This window comes from Schistosoma mansoni, chromosome 3, assembly GCF_000237925.1.
Source record: "Schistosoma mansoni strain Puerto Rico chromosome 3, complete genome".
NCBI classification, from domain to species: Eukaryota; Metazoa; Platyhelminthes; class Trematoda; order Strigeidida; family Schistosomatidae; genus Schistosoma; species Schistosoma mansoni.
Window position 1 is genome coordinate 10,811,226 of NC_031497.1, and position 22,119 is coordinate 10,833,344.

Here is a 22,119-nt window from a genome sequence, read left to right on the forward strand (position 1 = left end):
AACGAAGAAATAAAACGAAATAGATTAAAAGATTAGCTGTTGTAGAAGCTATATATCGATATATTCGGTATAGAACGTTCGGTAAAATTAAATCTTTTGTAACAGTCTACCAGTAATTTAAAGCTAAGCCATAAATTCTACGAATTATAGTATAATACATCATAATTTCATTTCGCTGATGTATATCTAAATTGCAAAAGCATTTATATATCCTAGGTTCCGGTATTCTCTTTCGCACGCCTTTTGGGTGCTGATGTTTTGTTGGGTGTCGAAATGGTCAGTACTGGTGAAGTAGCATGTTTTGGTGTTGATCGCTATGAAGCCTATCTCTTAGCACAAGCTGCTGCATTATGTAATACAAATGGACTCCTTCCTAAACCAGGTGATAATGTATTCTTATCTATAGGAAGTTATCGTCATAAATTGGAAATGCTTCCAAGGTTAGTAAAATTCTTCAAATACTGTCTCCTTTCAAGCAATTTATAATTATGATAACTTATGTCACCTACTCTGTGCAAGTCAGGACATTTAAATCAAAGGTGTTAGCCACTGACCAGTGTTCTCTGTGACGTCTTTATATTTCGTGAAGAGTGGGAGCAGTAAAACACTTCACATGTAATAATTAGCATCTCACTACTAAAAAAGCAAGCTTAAATTTTCGGAAAACTATTTTCTACTGTTTATTTGCGCTGTTATTTGGTTGTCAGTAGTTAGAATAGTGTCTGGAAATTCTAACTAACTAGAATGTTGAAAATTGCATATTCGAAACTTACTCAAGAATTTCATTATATAAGTAGTTTTTAAAACCCTTGGTGAACATGTTTCAACACATTTTCAGAGCAATTTCTTGATAAATTAGACTATCAAAAAATAATGGTCAGGCTTAGCAAAATTAAATGCAGACCAAGTTTGTGGGCATGCATAGTATCCGCTGTAATTACAAGATCTATAAAATTTATACCGGACATTTAGGTCATCAGTCCTTCTTTCCTTTGACGATTTTGACTTCATTAATTAGGTGGTGGATGTCATTCAGTTTATAGATTATTTTTACTACTTTGATCATTGTTTCTAGTATCTACGATTATTTATATAACTAGTTAGATTGACGGATTACATACTAAATATTTAGCACACAACTGTTAATCTAAATAAAATTTATCATTTACTTCTCAGTTGAATATGCTTGTCTGTTTAAGTATTTATTCGGGATTCGTTTTCGAGAATATTGATTAACAAATAATTTTTAGAAAAAATCAAACCAAGTTAATGATAATGAGGATTTTATGACATCATTCGTATAGTACTGTCTTAATATCGACTCATTCTTACTTCACTAGTAGTTAGAATGCTTGATAGCAATCAGAATAAACAGAAGTAATTTTCATTTCGAATTTCGATCAGTCTTAATTGTCATATGTGCTTCATGTGCAGGCCCTCTTGATACAGCCATTTTTTCACAAATTTCTACACAATAGATAGAATCCAGGATGCGTGTTTCATTCTATTTAAGTCTCGTTATCTGAGTGTACGTGGATCTCAGTACTGATGTTCACATCGGAACTAGAATCCAATTCATTAGAAATTGAATTAAAATTCGTACTTGTTGTACAAGCTAGTGAATGTCTGAGCTGAGTAACTAAACAGTTAACTCGTTGAGCGTTTGATGGAAAAGCCACTGAGTTCGAGTTCTGTTGTAAACATTAACATTGAAATCTAAGTGTACGTTTAGCTGACGAATCGCAAATGGAACTAAACGCGCTTCCTGGACTTCTCTGCTGACCATATTTCATCGTATTCTATAAGAGCTTATTTTCTCTAAGTTAAAGAGTTTTTTTTCTACTTTTTTGTATCATCTGATTCCAATGACTTAAGGTAAATTTGCATGATGTGTAAACAGCTTGTGCTGACACGGTTTTTAATCAAGTGATTTCCAGTTGATAAGTAACATTACCACCGGAATGACAAAATTCTTCTGGTTTTAACTTTATCATACTTTGTTTCTTAGTGTTAAACAGTTACACCAACTTGGATACAAATTATACGGAAGTTGTGGAACTGCTGACTTCTATCAAACTCAAGGCATTTCTATCATCCCAGTGGAATGGCCTTACGAAGAATCAGATATATGCATTTCTGATAATAAGTGAGCTTCTTTTTTAACATTTTCCTCAATTTTTTTATAATTATTACTGTAATCAAAGCTCATTTTGTCCTAAATAATGTTAAGGAGAATTTCGAACAAATGTTCTAACTATATGCTAAGATTAATCTTCTATTTCTTGCTTTGGCCTCGTATTAATTAGTATACTGTGGAAACTTTTCTATAGTATTATTGGTACTGTTTAACTATTTACTTAAATTAGATTTCTTCAAACTTTTTATTTTAGAATTCAAAATAATATGGATGCAAGTTCAAAAGACGGTACAATTCAGCAATATCTTAAAGATAAACTGTTTTCATTGATTGTTAGTTTATCATTGAAAAAAGTGGGATCTCGACGTCTTTCAGCCTTTGTTACACGTGGTGAGCAATATATCACTCATTTTGTCAGGGTTATACAGAATAATTCTTCAACTCACACACTAGACTTATTGTTCCTAAAATTAATAACACTAGTTGAATATTACATGTAAAATGCAACAGTAAATTCTGTACTGAAGTATAAAGTATTGTAGGTATTTTGAAATAAATGAAAAATATAGATTAATTCTGTACGACTGTTTCCTAACCTTATATTTTATAGCACGTCTTTAATTAGTCTACGAACAAACAAGTTTACTTATTTATTCAGACACATAATGCTTTGGATTCTTTTTCTGGTATCCCAGCCCTCACACAAATCGAATGGTCTAACTTGCTTAGGTTAAACACATTAACATTGGTAAAAGAGGCACCAAATATATATGTGTCACACAAACCATTCGACTTGTGTGAGGGCCGGAATACTGTCCGGGCTCCAAAACCGAAGCAGGTAGCCTTCTTAGAGGGCCACACCCGGAGCCTTCCACTTAAAGGTCTAATCCACATAGAATGGAGCAACGTTAAGAGATGCAGTCCCATGGTAGCTGGTGACCAACAATAGGTTCATACTCCATTTGTTTCTCTAGGATAGTGAAGCTAATGTGCACCATTGGTTTGGAATCAGGGTTTTCCAACTCCCCTAGGTGGATCCTCCGTACCCACCAACCCGGCTAAAGCACCGGACATTCGCTTTCCGTCCTCTCAATTTCGTAAACAACACCCCGTTTGCGAGAAGGCAGTGAGTAGGACTTCTCTGACAGTGGTTGTATATACATGGCCATGTGAGAGCATTTCGAGAGAGAGAGAGAGAGTGGAATCTTCTCACCCTGGCCGTACCAGGGCATTTGGGGGCAGCGAACACGTAATATCTATACATCCCTTTATACTTGAAACTCTACGCTGCTGAAATGCTATGATAATAATTCTAATTCAAAAATCATATACAATGACGTTTTTGTTGAGTAAGACGCTGAACCAATTTCAGAATTCCGTTTTAATGAAATCGAATATAATATGAAAGGATATATTCTTCTTTCCTTCACTATGTATGTTATGAATCGCCATTGGAATCTCTGAATTTCTTTGAGTAAACGGATTTAGATTACAGTTTTAATCCCTGTAATAGATTCATTCTACCTTAACCTTAGTTTATGACATGTTTATTTTTTTGCATCAGCAATTTACAATCAAACGCTGATCAAATTATAAAAAAATAATGATGATTTACGAAACTCAGTATGTTGTTTGATTATTCACATTTATTTATACTGTTGAACTATCAATTATTAATAACTCTTCCCCCCATAAACTTTACTTAGGCTATCAAACTAGACGTCTTGCCGTTGACACAAACGTACCTCTTCTAACTGATGTAAAACTGGCTAAACTTCTTATCGAAGCTCTTTATCGTTATTTTCATGGACAGAGTGCTAATAAAACATTAATAAAATCTGAAGACAATGAATATAACGTATATAAGCAATCATTCCTTCATCGTTTACTTCCATTGCATTCAATAACTTCTAGTCAAATAATATATTTGCCAGGTTTGATCGATATTCACGTCCACACCAGGTAATGTTTTATGCAATAGTCACGTTGTATTGTTTTTATATTTATTTACTGATGACCGGATAAAATGCAGCATATTGATGAGTAGAAACATGTCATTAGACTATCTTAATTAGAAAGACTTGAGCTGTTTCACAATTTGTTTGATATTCTCTGTAATACTGGCGTTTGATTCCTTAACTATTGATGAAAATCACGATGTAGTTATTAAATGGTGTATCATACGCCTAAGTAAGTTATAGCTAATTCAGTTCGTTAACGAAGTACCGATTCTTGTACTCACTTTGAAATTACACTTGTGTAAAAGTGACTCACTAAGGTACTGGACAAATTAAAATCAGTGATAAATATTAGAATCTGTTATCAGTGTCAAAAATCAAGTTATTGAACAACTGAATTATAGATACACATTGTTTTATTTATTGATATTGCATAACTGAAGTTCAATGTTCTGATTGAACAATGTTAAACAAGGTTTGTGTTTAGTTTGGATCAATAGCTATTTTTGAACTTTGAAAGTCCATAATTCGCTAAATTTGATAAAACACCTAAAGTTACCATCCATTCTGTAAATTTGAGAACTCACTGACCAAATAAATCCCTAATCATTCTGAAAAGTTGTAACTTTATCCAACAGAATGATGCTACGATTTCGTTTTCACTCACTTCAAAAGCCTTAGAAAACTCATGTGGATAAATAAAATAGGAACTGTAATAATTGAGTAAGCTATTTTAATAAATGAAATCACTTATTTGATTAGTGTTACATTTAATTAGTTAGTAAAAAATGGGCAAAGGCCAGCCCTAATGGCAAACGATTGGAATAGTTTTCTAACTGAGTTTATCCTTAATTTATAATATTGTGTTGGCAGTGTATCTGACAAATCACATTCATTTGGTTGTAACTAAGATAGTTTCTTCTGGTTTGAAATTTTTATTGACATTCTGATTATCCATCTTTATTTGGTAATGATTTTGTCACTATTATTCTCCTCCCTACACATCAAAAAATGTGCATTGCAGTGCCAAAAATATCTTACGCATCTCCTGTACCTTCAAAAACACTTTTACATTCATAAAGAGGGAGACTTCTCTGAATTATTCGCGTCCCTTAGTTAGCAGAAGGATGGTTCGACTGCTTCACAGATAAAAACGAGTTGTTATGGGTGAATTAACACTTTTGATCGGTGCCAAGATTTTGTCAGCCACCAACTTCTTAGGACTGTAACTTTGAGGATAAATGAACTGGTTAACACGTTTGACTACGTTACTCTCTATAGTCAGAGTGAAAGTTAATGCAGACCAGTTTTGGAATTAGTGGTAGACAAACGCATCCCAAACTTTCTCAGATTGTTGCTCAAGCTGTTGAAAAGACTCCGTTTGTCATTAAATGAAACTGTTATCTACCTACCCTGTCATTGACTGGCTCTATAAGTAAGTGACCAATACCCGGAAAGTCAGGCGGAAAAGCTTTGTTTTTGGAGGCATACCTTTTAGAAAAAATAATAAAAATGTTGAATTTATCAGTTTTCATGAACTGCGCTTGATGCAGATAAACCATTTGATATTTTACCGTAATCGCCAACTCTACCAATAGTACCCAAATAAGGAACCTTCAGTAGGTTTACAGACATTTTTGAACGTGGATGGAATCTAACCGTTTAATATGACTAAATTTGACGTCAATATATATCTTCTTTTTAGAGTTTGTTACCTTATGAAGATTTATCAGGTGGTTTTGTGGAGATTTAATAATTTTTTTCAGTTGAAATCAATTGACTCATGATTTCAATTATGAAGATTTGGCTAATACTTCCACGACTATGTTTAAAATCTACATAGTTTCCTCTGGTTCAATGTTTCCATCCTTCATTTAAGCTTCAGGTGATTAAGGAAGTTAATATTATAGACCCGATATTAATCGGAGTGATTCATCCGTGGCTATCAAAAATGGATCTTTCTTAGAGAACAATCGCAACCACTCAGGTGTAACGACTTCCAGCTTTTAAGATCTGATTAGTAATTCAGTTAATTTTAATGTTAATGCTAAGGCATCATTCATAGAAACTTTTGAAACTAATTTAATAAAACTTGATGCTGTTGTTCGCTCCAAGTTAGCCATTGTCTTTCAAAACTCACTTAAATTCAGATGGTTTACATCTGACTCTCATTCGAACTGTCTGTAAATAGTTGCAAGTGGGAAGAGTGGCTGGAACCAATTTAAGCTGTTTCCCAAAGTGTTCCATCTGTCATTCCAGTCGTCCAGGCTGAAAGTAGATCACAGCTCCACATATTTCCGAGATAGTCTCAGTGATAGCTGACTTTTTAACCTATGTCTCTCTCATGAATCTGGAAAGCTATTCTGTGTTAACTATTGCAGCTGCCTTTTCCATTCTTTCTGCTTTTGATTACTACATAGGCATTTTGTTTACGTTTGAGTTGCCTCTAGTCATTATTGTGTTCAGACTCTGTAGAGATATATTTAACTGTAGAAATCAATTCAGTAAATACTTCAGAAATTCACTATTCCTTTTCTAAGCATTTTGATGTATGCTGCTGACAGATATGTTTGTGTTTACACCTAGTTCAATACCATGCTGGAATAGTTGGAGACGAATATCCTTCGTATATGGCTATAAGTGTTCAGTTATTTCTTCCTTGGGTATATCTGTAACATTTACACTTTTAGACTAAGCTCCAAAAGACCTCTTTGTCCCAGTTATTTTGGTCTTGTAACTGAACATGATCAAAATCCAGAAATGAACCCTAGAAAAAGCTGGAAATTTCTATCAAACATCTTCAACAAAGATTTATTAGTGTCAATCTTTGACTTTCTGTTCAGTGTCCTCAAGTCGGATAATGTCGTTAGTCCAATTCACGAATGTTCACTTCAATTTCTGATTCCAAACTAGAACCATACCGATGGGATCACTAGAAGTCATTAATAACGTAGATGATAGGTGAATTGTTTTGGTTATCCACGCCGATAGTAAGACTTAATTTATGGACGTTATATTTTATTTTTATCCTTAGCACTCTTCAAATGATCTGCCTAGGATGGTAGAATATCAGGCAACAAATATTACACTCACTATAGGTTGTTTCAGTGATCACCAAGAAACTCCGATCACTTCTTTAATTTCACATACAGATTAAATGCCTTCCGTCTAGTATTGTTCAGGTTAAATAGGTTCCGACACTTCTTCCCAAATAATCCTTTGATGTTGTCTTACAAGGTAAAAGCTTTGACCGTTTAATTTAACTATGTGATAAAATGATTAGCTAAAAATTCATCTATTGTGAAATCCTCCACAAAATAATATGGGTGTTGGCAGATGAAAAAGTCAGTCAATGAAACACATCTCCATGACTATTCCATAGGTATTTCAAAAACCCATTACTCGTTGTTTTCATTTTTGTCTATTACTTATACAGGGATCCCGGAATGGAATATAAGGAGGACTGGACATCTGTTACTAAAGCTGCGCTTGCAGGTGGTATAGTAACTATTTTAGCAATGCCAAACACTGATCCTGCAATAGTTGATGAAAATACCTTTAACATTATGAGCAGAAATGCAGCATCTAAAGCGTGTTGTGATTATGGTCTTTATGTTGGCGCATCATCAGAAAATGCTTTCACTGTTAGTTCTCTATCTCACAAAGCTGTTGGACTCAAAATGTATCTTAATGAAACATTTACTTGCTTATCGTTAGGCAATAAGCTTAATATTTGGCGTCAACATTTTGAAGTAAGATGCAACAAAACTTTTTCTCTATTACGACAGACATTATTAGTACTGAAGCTATTATTATCTATGTTATTTAAATGTCATACAAATTTAACATAGAGTATAATTTATTATTCAGAATATTTTCCAGAAAAACATCATTCCTTTGATGTACAAATAAAAAATAACACTACAGTAATCATCTATGTTTTTAGTGAAGTTCCGTTTTCTGAGCCAGCTGGTTTATTCGTGGAACTTTCATTGCTCTCATGAATAACATAACATAACTCATCAATTTATCGTTAACAACATATTTTCAAATGAGCAATAAAATATACGAACAGACAAAAGAAACACCGGTTGAATCACAAGTATCAGAACCTATTGCAGAAGCAGTGATGCAGAGACTGGAAGCATCGACTTTACCAGTAATCAAGCCGAAAATATGAATTCCTTATATGAACGACACATTCGTCATGATCAAAAAGGACGCGTTGGAAAACACCTACAGTTCGATCAACAAATTCTTCGATGAAATAAAATTCACAACAGTAAAGGAGTCCAACAACAAACCATAATTCTTGAATGTATTAATCACAGGAACCAACACAGGAAAACTGGGGACATAAGTATATCGGAAACCAATTCATACAGATCAGATTCTCGACTAAGGCAGTAACAACCTGATAACTCGCAAAATTAACTTCATACAAACGTTTTTCAAAATGTTGAGAACACAACAGCACACTTACAGAGCTGAGAAATGAAGAAAAATATCTTTTAAAAGAGTGGCTATCTAATCAGCATCATTAAAAAAATATCAATCCAACTCATCGGCCAGACTGTAAGCAAATACAGAAACCAACAAACGGATCATTTTGCAATATGAATAAGCAATATCGGAAATTACAACGAAATTATTGAAGCCGTTTGTAATAGGTGTAGCATATGAACCGTCAAAATCACTTTAATCAATCATATAGCAAACCAAAGGATGAAATGACAAAAAGAAGAAAAACCGAGCATCATCAACAAAATAAACTGTTCCAACTAGAAGAAACACTACACCGGACAAAAGGAAGATCCTCATTATCTTTCCCTGGATCAACATCAACTAGCGGTCAAACACCATGATATGTCTTTGCTTATGACAATAGATGTAGTCAACTTTGGACACACATTTAACTGAAAAAAATTCGAAATCTCGGATAGAGGTGACATTAAGAACACCAGAAAATTTTTAGAAGCTTGGCACCCTGATCGATCAGCGATCAACAAGCACATCGAAATTAATCCAACTTATCAACCACTTAAATAAATCATGAACAAATATGGAATCGAGAATCAGATCAAAGGGGAATACAATCGAAATAAAAATGCAGACAATGGCAGGTTAAAGGTCAACAATAATCATTCAACATCGAGGTCAAGAGGATAACCTGTGAATCATATGTTAAGAAATTCGAATACTTCACTTCTATCTGATATTTTTGCTGGTGTTGTTGTTCAGAATAACAATAAAAGCTCCACAACTGAATCATCCAGCTCAGAAAACAAAACTCCACCAAAATCATCTACCTGAGCTGCAAATCTCCATAATCTCTGTGTAACCGTTACTTGCTGATGTTTTCAGGTACCAGAATTCTCAATAAATACAAATTCCAATGTTTACAAAATATCTGTATAACTTAACTGTTCGATACAAAATTAAATAAAAGCCTTTTAGGTATATATTTATATTACCAATCACACAGTACGATTGGACTGCTTTTTCTAATTATCACTACAAAATTATATAATGTCGCTGTCCATCATTAAATTCATACCTAATTCATATACTTCACATACCTTTTCTAATTGAAAGTGAACAAAATTTAAATCAAAAACAATGATTTGCTGACAAATAAATGATCGATTGCATTAATTACACGACGGATTTCTACTTATCATTATAGAGTTTCTTTAACCTGGAATCTCTTCTAATTTATGAACTAGACAATATTAGGGGTTTAGAAACCAGCGATCGTGTAGTATATGTAGAGTGCTAGGTAACTTATCTACTTGAAATGAATATTAGTCATAAGCGATTAGCTACTATGGTTCTTAGTATGTTTAGCCTATCTGAGTTATTTGTCACACATTGTATATGTTAATTACCAAAGTAAGAGTAATTCCTGGAGTTCTCCAAGTAGAAACAAAGATTAACTTATATAATCTCAGTAGAAAATGAGTGATCGTACTTAACTTTAAGCATCATCAAGATTCAATCAACTCAAAAGAATTTTTCCGCGCTAATTCCATCATTGATTCCATATTATCTACTATTTTAGTCCCGCGTACGGGATCGTGGATGCACACTGTTCAGGAGTCCCATACCAGGACGAAACAGCCGTCCAATGCCTACAGGTTTTCAATGTTGGTCTAACGTTGATCATTTCATGATCTCAATAAAAACTCAGCATTCTCCAAAACCCTATATTGATTATTATTTTAATATTTCAGACAATTTGAATAGCAGATACGAATGGTTTCTTGTCTGCATATTTTCATGTAAAAATTTTTTTCTGGAATGTATTGAGTGACCTTTTATGATCACTGCATACCTTCACCAAAATAGGTTGTATATAGTAAACAAATATTGACATGTTAGTGCGGTGGAATAATGTCACCCCTCACTTGTACACTTCCGTTCTTTTTTATTGCTTAAACCCATCTCTTTTTTTAATAAAAAACGAAATGAATTGTACCTCGTTATGTCATCTGGTTCTACCGAACATTAAATGTGTTTAAAAATTAGCATAAGCTGTATTCGACTTTCAGTTATGTAGTCGACATTTATTAGTATGATAATAAAATAACAACATATTCGTGATATTTCGATAGGGTAATAAGACTATGTGATACATTTCGAACAATGTGATCTCACATATTACTTGTTAAGAACATTTATGTATAAAAATAAAAGGTCAACTAGACTAGAAATGGAGGGTAAGAGGAGACAAGGATAATAAAGGAAAAAATGTGAAAACAACTTGATACACCAATGAGTAGAAACTAGAATTTCTGACATTTCGTGGCCCACTTCTTGAGATTAAAAATTAAGCCAATTAAAAAGTACGGAGGAACAGACAGACTATAGTTCTATCAAAACCAGGATACATCTGATTACGTCAATCTCAAGTCATATTTGGTCAAGGTAATTCTGTGAGACATTACCGTGTGTATTTGTGTGTATGATAATGGGTGTGGAAATTAAGGAGTAAGGTTGAAATCTGTGTATGTGTGTTAGTTATGTGAGAAAACAATAAATTAAGTATACTTTTCTGTTTAAACGGTCCCAATTGAATGAATAATCAGGCCTTCTATGCTATCGAGGGGAGAGTGATTTAGTATCACATGAAACATCCCAGCTGCTCAATTTTATCTATTATTGAAAAAACCTTTCTGAATTATTTTGAAAACACTAGACGGCCGTTTCTTCCTTAAACGGGACCCCTCAGAAGTGTACATACACTGTCCCTCACGCGGGACTCGAGCCCAGGAGCCTCGGTCTTGCGCAAACTCTTAACTTCTAGACCACTAAGTCAGTATCGAATGGTGTTAATGTCTAACTTCAAACAATCCATGATGTTGCACGACCGTCTTCCATCGTTTTTGATAACTGCTTCACACTCTGAGTTTCATTGAAATCAAGAACCAATCAATGTTAGACCACCATTGAAGACCTGAAAGAACTGGACGGCCGTTTCGTCCTAGTATGGGGTTCCAATATGTAGTCGCGATTCTGCATAGACATAAAAGAGATTTTTTCCGTTAGTTGAACTTCAGCATTTCTAAGAGTATCGGCTGTTTCACAAAAGTCTGATACCTCACACTGAATCACTTCATCAAAAATGACATGACGTTGACCTATTTCGATTAAACTAAATATTTAGCCTGTTTCTCTATACTATTTAAACTTGTGTCAATTTGGACCGGTTATTCATTTGTTTGCTCTGAAGAAGTAGCTTACACCAAGTTACGAAAGTTAAGAATGTTATTTCTATTCATTCAGTATCAAAAATATATCATTATTTTATCATTGACATTCAAACCAACACTCAACTTATTTGAAATAATTAAGTCCGATCTTAGTTATTAGTACGTTTATTGATCATTTCTAACAAAAAGTTTCATTCTCTTTCTATCTATCTATCTCTATATATATTTATATACGCTTTTAAAGAACTGGCCAAGTGATCGTCCAATTTGTTGCCATGCTGAAGGTGAAACCATTGCCGCTGTAATTCTTTTAGCGGAAATCACTGGACGCAGTGTGCATATTTGTCATGTTGCACGTAGAGCTGAAATTGAATTAATTCGTGATGCGAAACAACGTGGTCTAAAGGTCACATGTGAAGTTTGTCCACATCATTTATTCTTAACTGCAGATGATTTACCTCAAGAAGGAGGTTGGAGTAAGTCTAGTTCTCTTTTGCTGAAAATCGAAATGTTCATATAATAGTTAGTCGCTCTTTCTAATACCAATTTGTAAATTTTAATGATTATTTGCATATCCAAAGTATTCGATTAAAAGATGAAAGGTTGAATTTTAATCCTATGTTAAAAGTTCATCATGATCAGAACACTCGAGTTTTACTGTCAATAATTTACTACGCTAATTAGGGACGGGGAGATGATCTACAATGTCTACATGCTTTCAAATGATTAATCAAAATTGTAAATTGATAGGCTTAAGTCAGCTTTTATTTTAAACCATCGTCTATACTAGACCGCAAACGCAGCATTGATTTGCTACTTCTTTGATCTTATTTAGAACTGTGACTATTCGAACACCGGTAAATATTTTATAACCAGAAATCTACTAATCTCTAAACTGAAGTGCTTAATTTTCATTGCAAATTTTTAAACTCAATCTACTGTAAACTGATCTCGCGAGAGATGAATTAGTTTGATCGTTCACCTAATCATTCTTTAACCATCGTGCTCTCTGGGGTCCCAATAATAGTCCAAATTTGCTTTTAGTTTATAAGATCATCAGTGATAAGATCGGATATGTATTTTTTTTCTATCTTCATTTTATTAGTCACTGGTGTAGCCTGTAAATAACTCTCCGTACATAAGGAAAGGTGGATAGTGGCTAGCAGTGGAATCCAGTACGCGTGTTTCGTCCTATTTAGGGCTCGTCAGCTGGATGTGCCTGCATCTCAGAGTTGATGTGCAGTAGCTGAGTGGATAACGCGATGGCGTTTGGAGCGAAAGGTACTGGGTTCGAGTCCCTGAGTGAACATCAACTCTGAGATGCAGGTACATCCAGCTGACGAGTCACAAATAGGACGAAACGTGCGTCCTGGATTCCAGTGGTTATAATATTTGTGAATTAAATCTATATCGAGGCAATACGCACAGTATGCACATATACCAATAAGAGACTGATCAATTGCAGCCCTAAGCATCAATGGGAAGACTCAAACAAACAATAGCAAGTGAATTTAATCTCTCCGTACAGTTTACTGCGTCTTTGATTATATTTTGTGATTATCAAATACACTTATTATTAACAAAGCGTCCCTTAATCTTTACTTACTTAAATCTGTTGCTCCTGATGAAGCATTGGCCACCCATGAGGGATTTCCGGTCAACGTTGTATTAAGCTCTCCTTTCCGGTTGCTGTTAAGCGGTATTCATGATATTACTCTGATTCCCAGCTCTGCGTTATTTATTCTCACTCTCCCGTTTACCTTGAGGACTTTACGTCACGGCTTGTTTTGTAGTACAGTTTGATGGTTTTCCTATGGCGTATCCTATCCACCTACAACATTTTTTCCTAATTCCCTCTTTAACTAGCACCTGGTTTGTTCTCTACCAGAATGAGTAATTGCTAATAGTCTCTAACAAAAGAACCTAGAGTATTTTGCATAGACAACCGTTTATAAATACATGTACTTTTTTGGCGATGGTTTTGGTAGATTTCCAAGTAAAATAGAACTGTCTTGAAAATTCTGTCTTTGGTGTTGGATAAGTTCTTTTAAGTTCCAGATATCCTTCGGTCATAGGAATGTTCCCCTTGTCTTGCCAATTCATACCTTCATACTTTTATCAGGTAATCCATGTTTATCAATAACAGTGCCCAGGTAAATGCGTCCACTCCTTCCAGAGCTTCACCATCAAGCGTGATTTAATTACTGCTTACAGTTTTGTACGTGACCGACCTTTACAAAAACATGTATTACGTATGCCTATGGACCGACTACTTAGACATGCAATGATGGCTAGTGTAGGGGTAGGTTGGAAGAAAGCTAATGGTGGCTAAACCAAGACATGACATTAACCCATGAAGACACTAACTGTTTGGGGTCCACATGATTATCGGGACCAATAGTTGGATACTTTGGGTAACATGACCCAGAATCGTCCGCAATCTCGCAGATGCATTCACTTTTACTCTTCCTTTAGATCCTAATCTTCGAAATGAACTTGAAAATTTTTTTTCATTCCACTAATCTATACTCTCTTATCGCATCGTATCCGTTATACTTAACCCTTTCTGCCACCACTAGTACTGTTATTGCCTGTACTACTTGCGGATTTGTTTTGACAATTTCATCACGATGTGCCAATGGAGTGTGGCAACGTCAACTGATGTATACATGTACCAGGTTCTACGTTGCGTATGACTGACGACTGTAATGTTCATCATGACATAATTTCATCAACAGTTAAAAATATTTTACATATTATTTTCCAGATGAAGTGCGCCCACGACTCGGTACAGCAGATGATATAAACGCTCTTTGGGCCAACATTAGCACAATCGATTGTTTCGCAACTGATCATGCACCACACACTATTTCTGAAAAGAGTAAAGTGTCAGGGGCACCTCCTGGATTTCCAGGTTTGGAAACAATGTTGTCGTTGTTACTGACCGCTATGTATAATGGCCGTCTTACGCTTACTGAACTGATTGAACGCCTGTATATAAATCCATACAAAATATTTGGGATACCAACTGCTCACACTTTATATGAAGCTGTAAACTCAGTTAGTCGGGGGATATATGGCGAAACATGGGTTGAAGTGGATATGAGTGCTGAATGGCGTATTCCTGGGGCTGCATGGAAAACCAAGTCAGAATCTGAACCTTCATTCTTTACTCGTGCTAATTGGAGCCCTTTCGCCGGCAGAGTTGTTCGTGGTCAAGTTCGTCGGGTCATGCTCCGAGGTCATCTAGCATTTGTCGATGGACGTGGTATGACTAATCTTTTCGTTTTTTTTTGTTTTCACCGTTTAAGTCATAGTTTTTCTCGGCGGTAATATTTAGGATGTTGTGTGTACTCATTTCGAAGTCACGCGTCTACATTATTTATTATCTACTTTGATACAGGAAGCCATGTATTATCTCAAGGGGACACAGAATCAGTGAACTTTATCGCTTACTATTTAAACATAGTCATAGTTGCTGTGTTCAGTGAGCTATAATTAAGAGCATTTCATACTTCTGCTGATATTTTTCGCCAATATGAGTGACTTTATCCACTGATTGATACATATCTTTTTTCTTTATCTTCTCAAAAATAGTTATGTTACAAACATGTAATGCGATATCTAGCCTGTGGTTCTGTGTGGCTGGAAAATTCATTACAAAATAAGTGGTTGAGTTATAAAATGGCACAACAAACAATGACATTAGAGCATTACAGAGGACAAATCAATCAAATTATATGTGTTAATAATAATAATTTGATTTTGAGTTTCCTAGTTAAATAAACGTCTAGATACCAAAGCGAATCCCAGAAAATTAATTGAAAGCATTATTTTTATGATTTCGCATGTTATCAGTTTCATTGCACATATGTACCAGGTTATATGTTGTATATCACTGATTGAAAGCTGTATGATGAACTATACGCTGCGCCCATTTTCTAAATTTTATTTAATATCAAAGAGTATTTTTGCCATTCTCCACTGCTGGGAATATCTTACAAGAACAACAGAAGTTAATAATGAAATGAAACAACTCTAACTAGTGGGTAGGATAGCAGAGAAGTTGATTGGTTGCAATCACCTTTGTGAACTTTACTAAGGACCGAGTTCATGAACTCGACAATCAAAATAAACTTCCTTTTCAGTAGTCCCATCAATTGATAATTCTGTTAATAACGAACCAAAACCAGATAGATCATGATTACCTTAATCATACAACTTACCTGGAGTACACAAATCAAACATCTCGATAAAGCCAACATTATGTATGATCAAGTCTTTTTTTTCAAAAACTTGTCCGTTGGTTGACGAAGTGTCCAGAGCCGACCCGCAAGAAACTAGGTACCTACAATCTAAAAGATTGTCTCGAAATTGCACAACAGCTCGATAGTTTATCTGCTTCTGGTAACATTCGATTTTTCATTAATCTTTAAAAAGTCCCCTTTGAAGGAAACGGCTGAAATTATACGCCAGTATACTGGTGTTTTCTCTTTAATAATTAATGTATTAATGTATAACTAATAATAGCTCCTGTTCATGCCTACCAAAAATGTACAATTTCAGTTCAACAATGTGATGTCTTGGCAAATTAATAAAGTTGCTATGGATATCCCTTTGTGCCCGGTCCTGGCTATATTTTTTGGGAGCCTGAAAAAGACGAAGTTGAAACATGCAGTCGACGGAACCACATTCCTTTGCAGATGTGTTGGTGATACATTTCTTGTTCTAAAAACTTAATTAACCTTTTAAACAAAGCACACAAGGAAACCAAATTTACTATGTAATATCAGGTTAAGGCAAAATCTCTTTTCTTAGAAGTCGAAATTCGACAAACTCCAGAGCAAAAGCTATATATATCTATATATATATTGAAAAAAACACGGAGTTTACACTATTACAGTTTTTTGTACAATCAGCTATAAGAAAATGGGTTTTATGGACCCTCTTTGACAGTGCTCGCAAACTTTCTGCTTTCGACTACTACATGGGCATTTTGTTTACGTTTAAGTTGCCTCTAATCGTTATTGTGTTCGGACCCTGTAGAGATATATTTAACTGCAGAAATCACTTCGGTAAATACTTCAGAAATTCACTATTCCTTAGAAATCCATCGAGAAGTATGCTAAAGCTAATGGCTGTGTTAAATATGATACATTATAAAAGAAAACTTGTCCTCTATATCTTCACTTCAAGATGAAATTATCGGAAGAATTAATCACGGAAAAAAACACTTCAATAAAGATGGCTTATGTAGCAGCGAGGCTAACTACTTTATGTGAGAGGAAATACTCCCAAAAACAAACAAAAATCGACAGGTTCTCTTTCTCAGTACCTCCAAATGTATGTTTCAGTTAACATGTGCGTACCAAAACAAATACCGTGGAAAAACAGAGAGAAGAATACATTTTCGCAATTCCGCGTACGTTTCGAAGAATCTGAGACTAAAATATGCAGCAGCTCTAAACAGTGCAATTTGATAGCGGATATATTATTGACGTTTGCCAACCTTTCAAATTTATCAGAGGATAAAGTAAAATAACTTCTCGTTTTTTTTGAAGCAGTAGGAAATTAAAAAAACTCAAACCGGGTTTATATGCCCAAAAATAGACAGTTATCAATTTATCATTCCCTTTGTAAATTTACATTTTTTGATAAAAGTAGTCTGTAATTATTGCCACAATTACTTTGTTTTGTTTATTTATTTATGCAATCTTCACTAAGTCAATTGTTATTTCATCTACGCTAAAATTATCTTTTCATTCATCTGTGTTTTATACTTGTCTAATCTCCATACTTATGTAAACTCCTCAAACCTACTGTAATTATTCAGTAATCCGTTTTATCAGTTTCTACGCTCTACATAATTACTCTTCCATCCCCTCTTCAAACGACTTCACGCACGTGTCTTCGCACATATAGTCCAGATATTCATTATTTTAAAAATTTTCGTCACCAATGTATTTTGTATCAAATTATATTATACTCCAATGTTACACCTTAATACGAAATATAATGAATTCATATTATTTTACCTCAATCGTTTTTTTGTTTTTATTCAAATTCATAAAGAGAACCAACTGAATAAAATTTCCTGGCAATTTGGCTTGTATTTTCCTCTCGTCTCTAATATTCATACAACTAAATTTTCTTTATTTTACACAATTACAATTTTACCATCTTAAATAGTCCTATTTTTATAGCATTTATGACTGAATTTGCCACATCTAATAGTCATTAAATTGAACTACTTTTCTTAGAAATCACATATATATCACCGTTATCTTTTATGTACGTTTCCAGTGGATAAATACTTTTTCTTGCAACCCTTATCACTATCCTATTTCAGTCTTGGTAGAGCCTGGTTTCGGTAAAGATGTGTCGTCAGACATATCCTTGTCCAAGAATTCTTACGACCCACTAACAATTGACACTTCTTTGAAACATATCCCTGTCTCAGCTGGTTCTCCCACTCTAAGAAACCGGTATAGTTCAACTAATGAACGTGTTCAGGTAGTAAGTTACTTATTGTGTACAATTATCGTTGATTACACTTATGTATTCATATAAATTATTATTCCAAGACATGTGACGTTTTATCATATTTGTGGCTTTACTATCCAGCTTACCAATTGCTTTAAACAATTCGACAAACCCGTGATAAAATTTTATTCCATGAGATTTAGACAAGTAACAACATTGTGAAGCTAAGCACAAAAACAGTTTGCAACTTAAGTTGTAGTACTTTTAAGTAGCTAGCAATATATATATAAATGTCGTGTTACCATTTATTTTCTTTGTAACCAGATAGTAAGAGTTTGGTGAAAAACCTTTAAACTCACCAAGGTTATTCATTTGCTCGGGGTAAATAATTCCAATTTTAATAAAGATCTATGACAACAATCATTTTAGATTTTCAATCAATTTTGCTTGAGAAATAAACCACTCACTTGCAAAGGAATGTTATCCAGATTAACACTGGATAGTTGTTACCCTGAACTCAGTTAATGGTAATATGTTCATTAAAACCACTTTTGTAATGCTTCATACCTAATCAATAGAAAAGCAAGTTATGTATTCCTTATCTAAACTTTTTAAAGCTCTACAAAACTTTCCAGTTAGTTCAGATTCACTTCCTTAGGAAATATTCACTGAAATTGGGAAAGTAATCAATTAGTAGCAACGTGGATCTCATTTCATAACTTATTCTATAAGCATATATATAATTGTCATTATTATGAAAATATCTGTTCGTAACACTGAGAAATGATATTCACTTCTCGTATGTATGTCCGTCTGTATTTTCTCTTCAGTCTCAAGATGAACCTGGTACACCGATCCCAGCTAACACTCAAAGTGATGAGGGACCTCGTAGTCCAATTATTGTATACCAACCTTCTGCATCTGGTTTGATTCCAACTGCCCAACTACCTCAAACTCACCAAAGTCTTCCAAGTATATGGTTAGAAGGTATATCAGGGAAGCATATACTTTCTTCTGAGGATTTCTCAAAAGATCATCTTCGTCGGTTGTATAATTTAGCACATAGTTTTAAAGTTGCTCTAAACAAAAACAAACCTTTAGATCAGATATGCCGTGGAAAAGTATGTAAAACTTTAATGCATATTTTGCTAAATAAAAACAACTCACTAAATATTTATACTTCACCAAGTCTTCTCTAGTATATTTAATTCTTCACTTTGCATATTTCTTTATCAGGTAATGGGGAATCTGTTTTTTGAGCCAAGTACGCGTACTTCTAATTCATTTGCTGTAGCAATGCAACGACTGGGTGGCACTGTAGTGCATTTTTCAGAATCTACCAGCTCCCAGACAAAAGGTGAAACTACTTTAGATACTGTACGGATATTAGCCGGTTATTGTGATTGCTTGGTAATTAGGCATCCTGGAAAAGGTGCTATACAAGCTTTAGCAAATTCAATAGTACACAAACCAATTATAAATGCAGGTTAGTTCATATTTTTTCTTTATATTCTTGGTGAGTTGTATCTATTTTAATTGAATATGTGTTGTAATTTAACTGCAGTATTAAACAAGAATTAATTATTGCTGCTAATCAAAACTAAATGCCGCTGAATAATTACAAAAGTTTCAGTATACTCCAAAATAAACGAATCCAAGCTAAGATCTGTAAAGTTCTCATCACTTATTTAACATGACAGAATTTTGGCCAACTTTATCCCATGATAATATATTCATAAGTCACGAATATTAAATATACTGTGTAGTTGAAAGTTTTTCATTGATTAGTTATTTTATTAAAAATAATAACACATAGTGACAAAAACAATGTCATAACGGAGGCGTAAAACATAATTGTTTATAAACTGAACTATTGTAAGTAATAACAAAACAAAAATAAGGTCACAACCAATTGATCATTAAGTTAACTGTAATTAATAACCTACCTAAAAATAGTAATTAGGATCTTTGGTGTAATCATGATAAAATTAAAATTTCTTTGTTCAGAGAAATACTTTACATTTTATGATTAATCAAATGCAAACGGCCAAAACGAAATTGCCATTTCATGTCTCATTATACAAAAGAACAAGAGGCATCTTTCATTTTTGATGCATAGAATTGTCGACAATTGTTTCCTTCTTGTTGACTCGATTCACTCAGGACAGGGTTTTATCACCGCCAAATGAATGGAGCTTTGTAGAAAACAATCATGTATCCGATACGGTGCTTGATATTGTGAATGAGTAATTAAATTACATTATATGGCTGCAGCTCGTTTTTTCTCAACACATACGGCATGGTCCTTGATTTTTACGCCGCAGTAAGTGCGACCAGACGTTGATTTTAATTGATCTGGGATGCTGAGCTAAAATAGGACCTTAATAACTTCTAAGTTATTTGATCTAATTTTCTTTTCCTGCTATCTACGCTTGTTTTAAATTTAAAATTTTATTTATTCTTTGAGCAAACACTTTAAGCATTCACAAAGCTTTTGATATTTAGAAAATACTATTATTCTTACTATCGAAAGCAACGTTTATCTGATGTTGTTAAGTTTTGGTACTAATACTTATCAATCACAGTATGACAATGTTCGGAGACTTTTAAGAGAACGCAAATTTCTGTGAAATCGGATGGGATTATAAGGAAGGCTACTTCAAATGTATGGTTAGATGATAAAGGTAACTTGTTCTCGAAGCAAATAAAACGCGTTTTTGTCACTATTAACCTTTATTACCTACAGGATTTCCTCTTCTGGACCTAAGGTTTTATGCTTCTCTTCTTATCGATACAGGCGATGGGATAGGCGAGCATCCTACTCAGGCATTACTCGATGTTTTCACAATTAGAGAGGAGATCGGGACAGTGAATGGTCTAACTATCACTATGGTCGGAGATCTCGCTAATGGACGCACAGTACATAGTTTGGCTCGATTATTATGTTTATATAAAGTCAAACTACGTTACGTCACTCACAGAGATGAATTCAAGATGCCACCAGAAGTTAAATCGTATGTTGCTGATCGTGGTATTCCACAAGAAGAGATGACTAGGTAGGTCTAGTTTGGACTTTATTACAATTGCTGTGAATGTTAATATCTATAAAACCTCTATTTGATTTAGATATTCTGTAAAGCCAGAGAGTTTCAGAAATGCAATTCAATGTATTCCATCTTTCCTAAAGCTTAACGCAAAAATCAGATCATGCGTTGGACGACTACAGTACACATACAATTCTAATTTTCAACTGTGTAAAATATGATTCTTTTCACAACTAAAGTCAAAACCAAACTAACTCATAAATTATTTTTTATTCATAGCTTGGAGGAGGCACTACCTGATACCGATGTCCTCTACATGACACGTGTGCAAACAGAGAGAATGAGTGATGATGGAAATGCCCGGCGTGATCAGTTCGTTGTCACACCTGAACTGATGACACTAGCCAAGCCTAGAGGAATGATTGTAATGCACCCACTACCTCGTGTTGGAGAAATCAGCCCCAAATTTGATTCTGACCCTCGAGCAGCTTACTTCCGTCAAGCGGAGTATGGAACGCATGTTCGCATGGCCCTCCTGGCTATAGTGCTGGCTAATCAGAAATGAACTAATTATGATTCAGTCACAATGAACAATATTTCTTAAACATTATTTTGGTATATTAAAAATGTCATTATTTTGTTTATTACTTTGATACATAAACATTTCATGATGTGAAATATTAAACTAATTTAATATTCTGTATGGAAAATGTTTCTCAAGTATTAATTATTTTTTTATATTGATTCCATGAGTAGTATCAAGAATAAAATTAGTTCTCAGTGCA

General features: G+C 34.3%; 1 protein-coding gene across 1 annotated transcript in view; it reads left to right on the forward strand.

The window, feature by feature from the left end:
• The window catches only part of Smp_186670 (carbamoyl-phosphate synthetase (glutamine-hydrolysing)), a gene marked incomplete at both ends in the record, with an annotated part of 39,423 nt that extends 17,524 nt beyond the window's left edge, over positions 1-21,899 (forward strand). Inside the window, 12 exons of the mRNA XM_018799183.1 lie at positions 217-440; positions 2,009-2,146; positions 2,391-2,527; positions 3,844-4,099; positions 7,532-7,847; positions 12,052-12,283; positions 14,575-15,075; positions 18,157-18,323; positions 19,121-19,411; positions 19,527-19,776; positions 21,088-21,346; positions 21,614-21,899. Of these exons, the coding sequence (XP_018650997.1) occupies positions 217-440; positions 2,009-2,146; positions 2,391-2,527; positions 3,844-4,099; positions 7,532-7,847; positions 12,052-12,283; positions 14,575-15,075; positions 18,157-18,323; positions 19,121-19,411; positions 19,527-19,776; positions 21,088-21,346; positions 21,614-21,899 (3,057 nt within the window). The remainder of the gene's footprint in view (positions 1-216; positions 441-2,008; positions 2,147-2,390; positions 2,528-3,843; positions 4,100-7,531; positions 7,848-12,051; positions 12,284-14,574; positions 15,076-18,156; positions 18,324-19,120; positions 19,412-19,526; positions 19,777-21,087; positions 21,347-21,613) is intronic.
• Between the last annotated feature and the right edge of the window lie 220 nt (positions 21,900-22,119).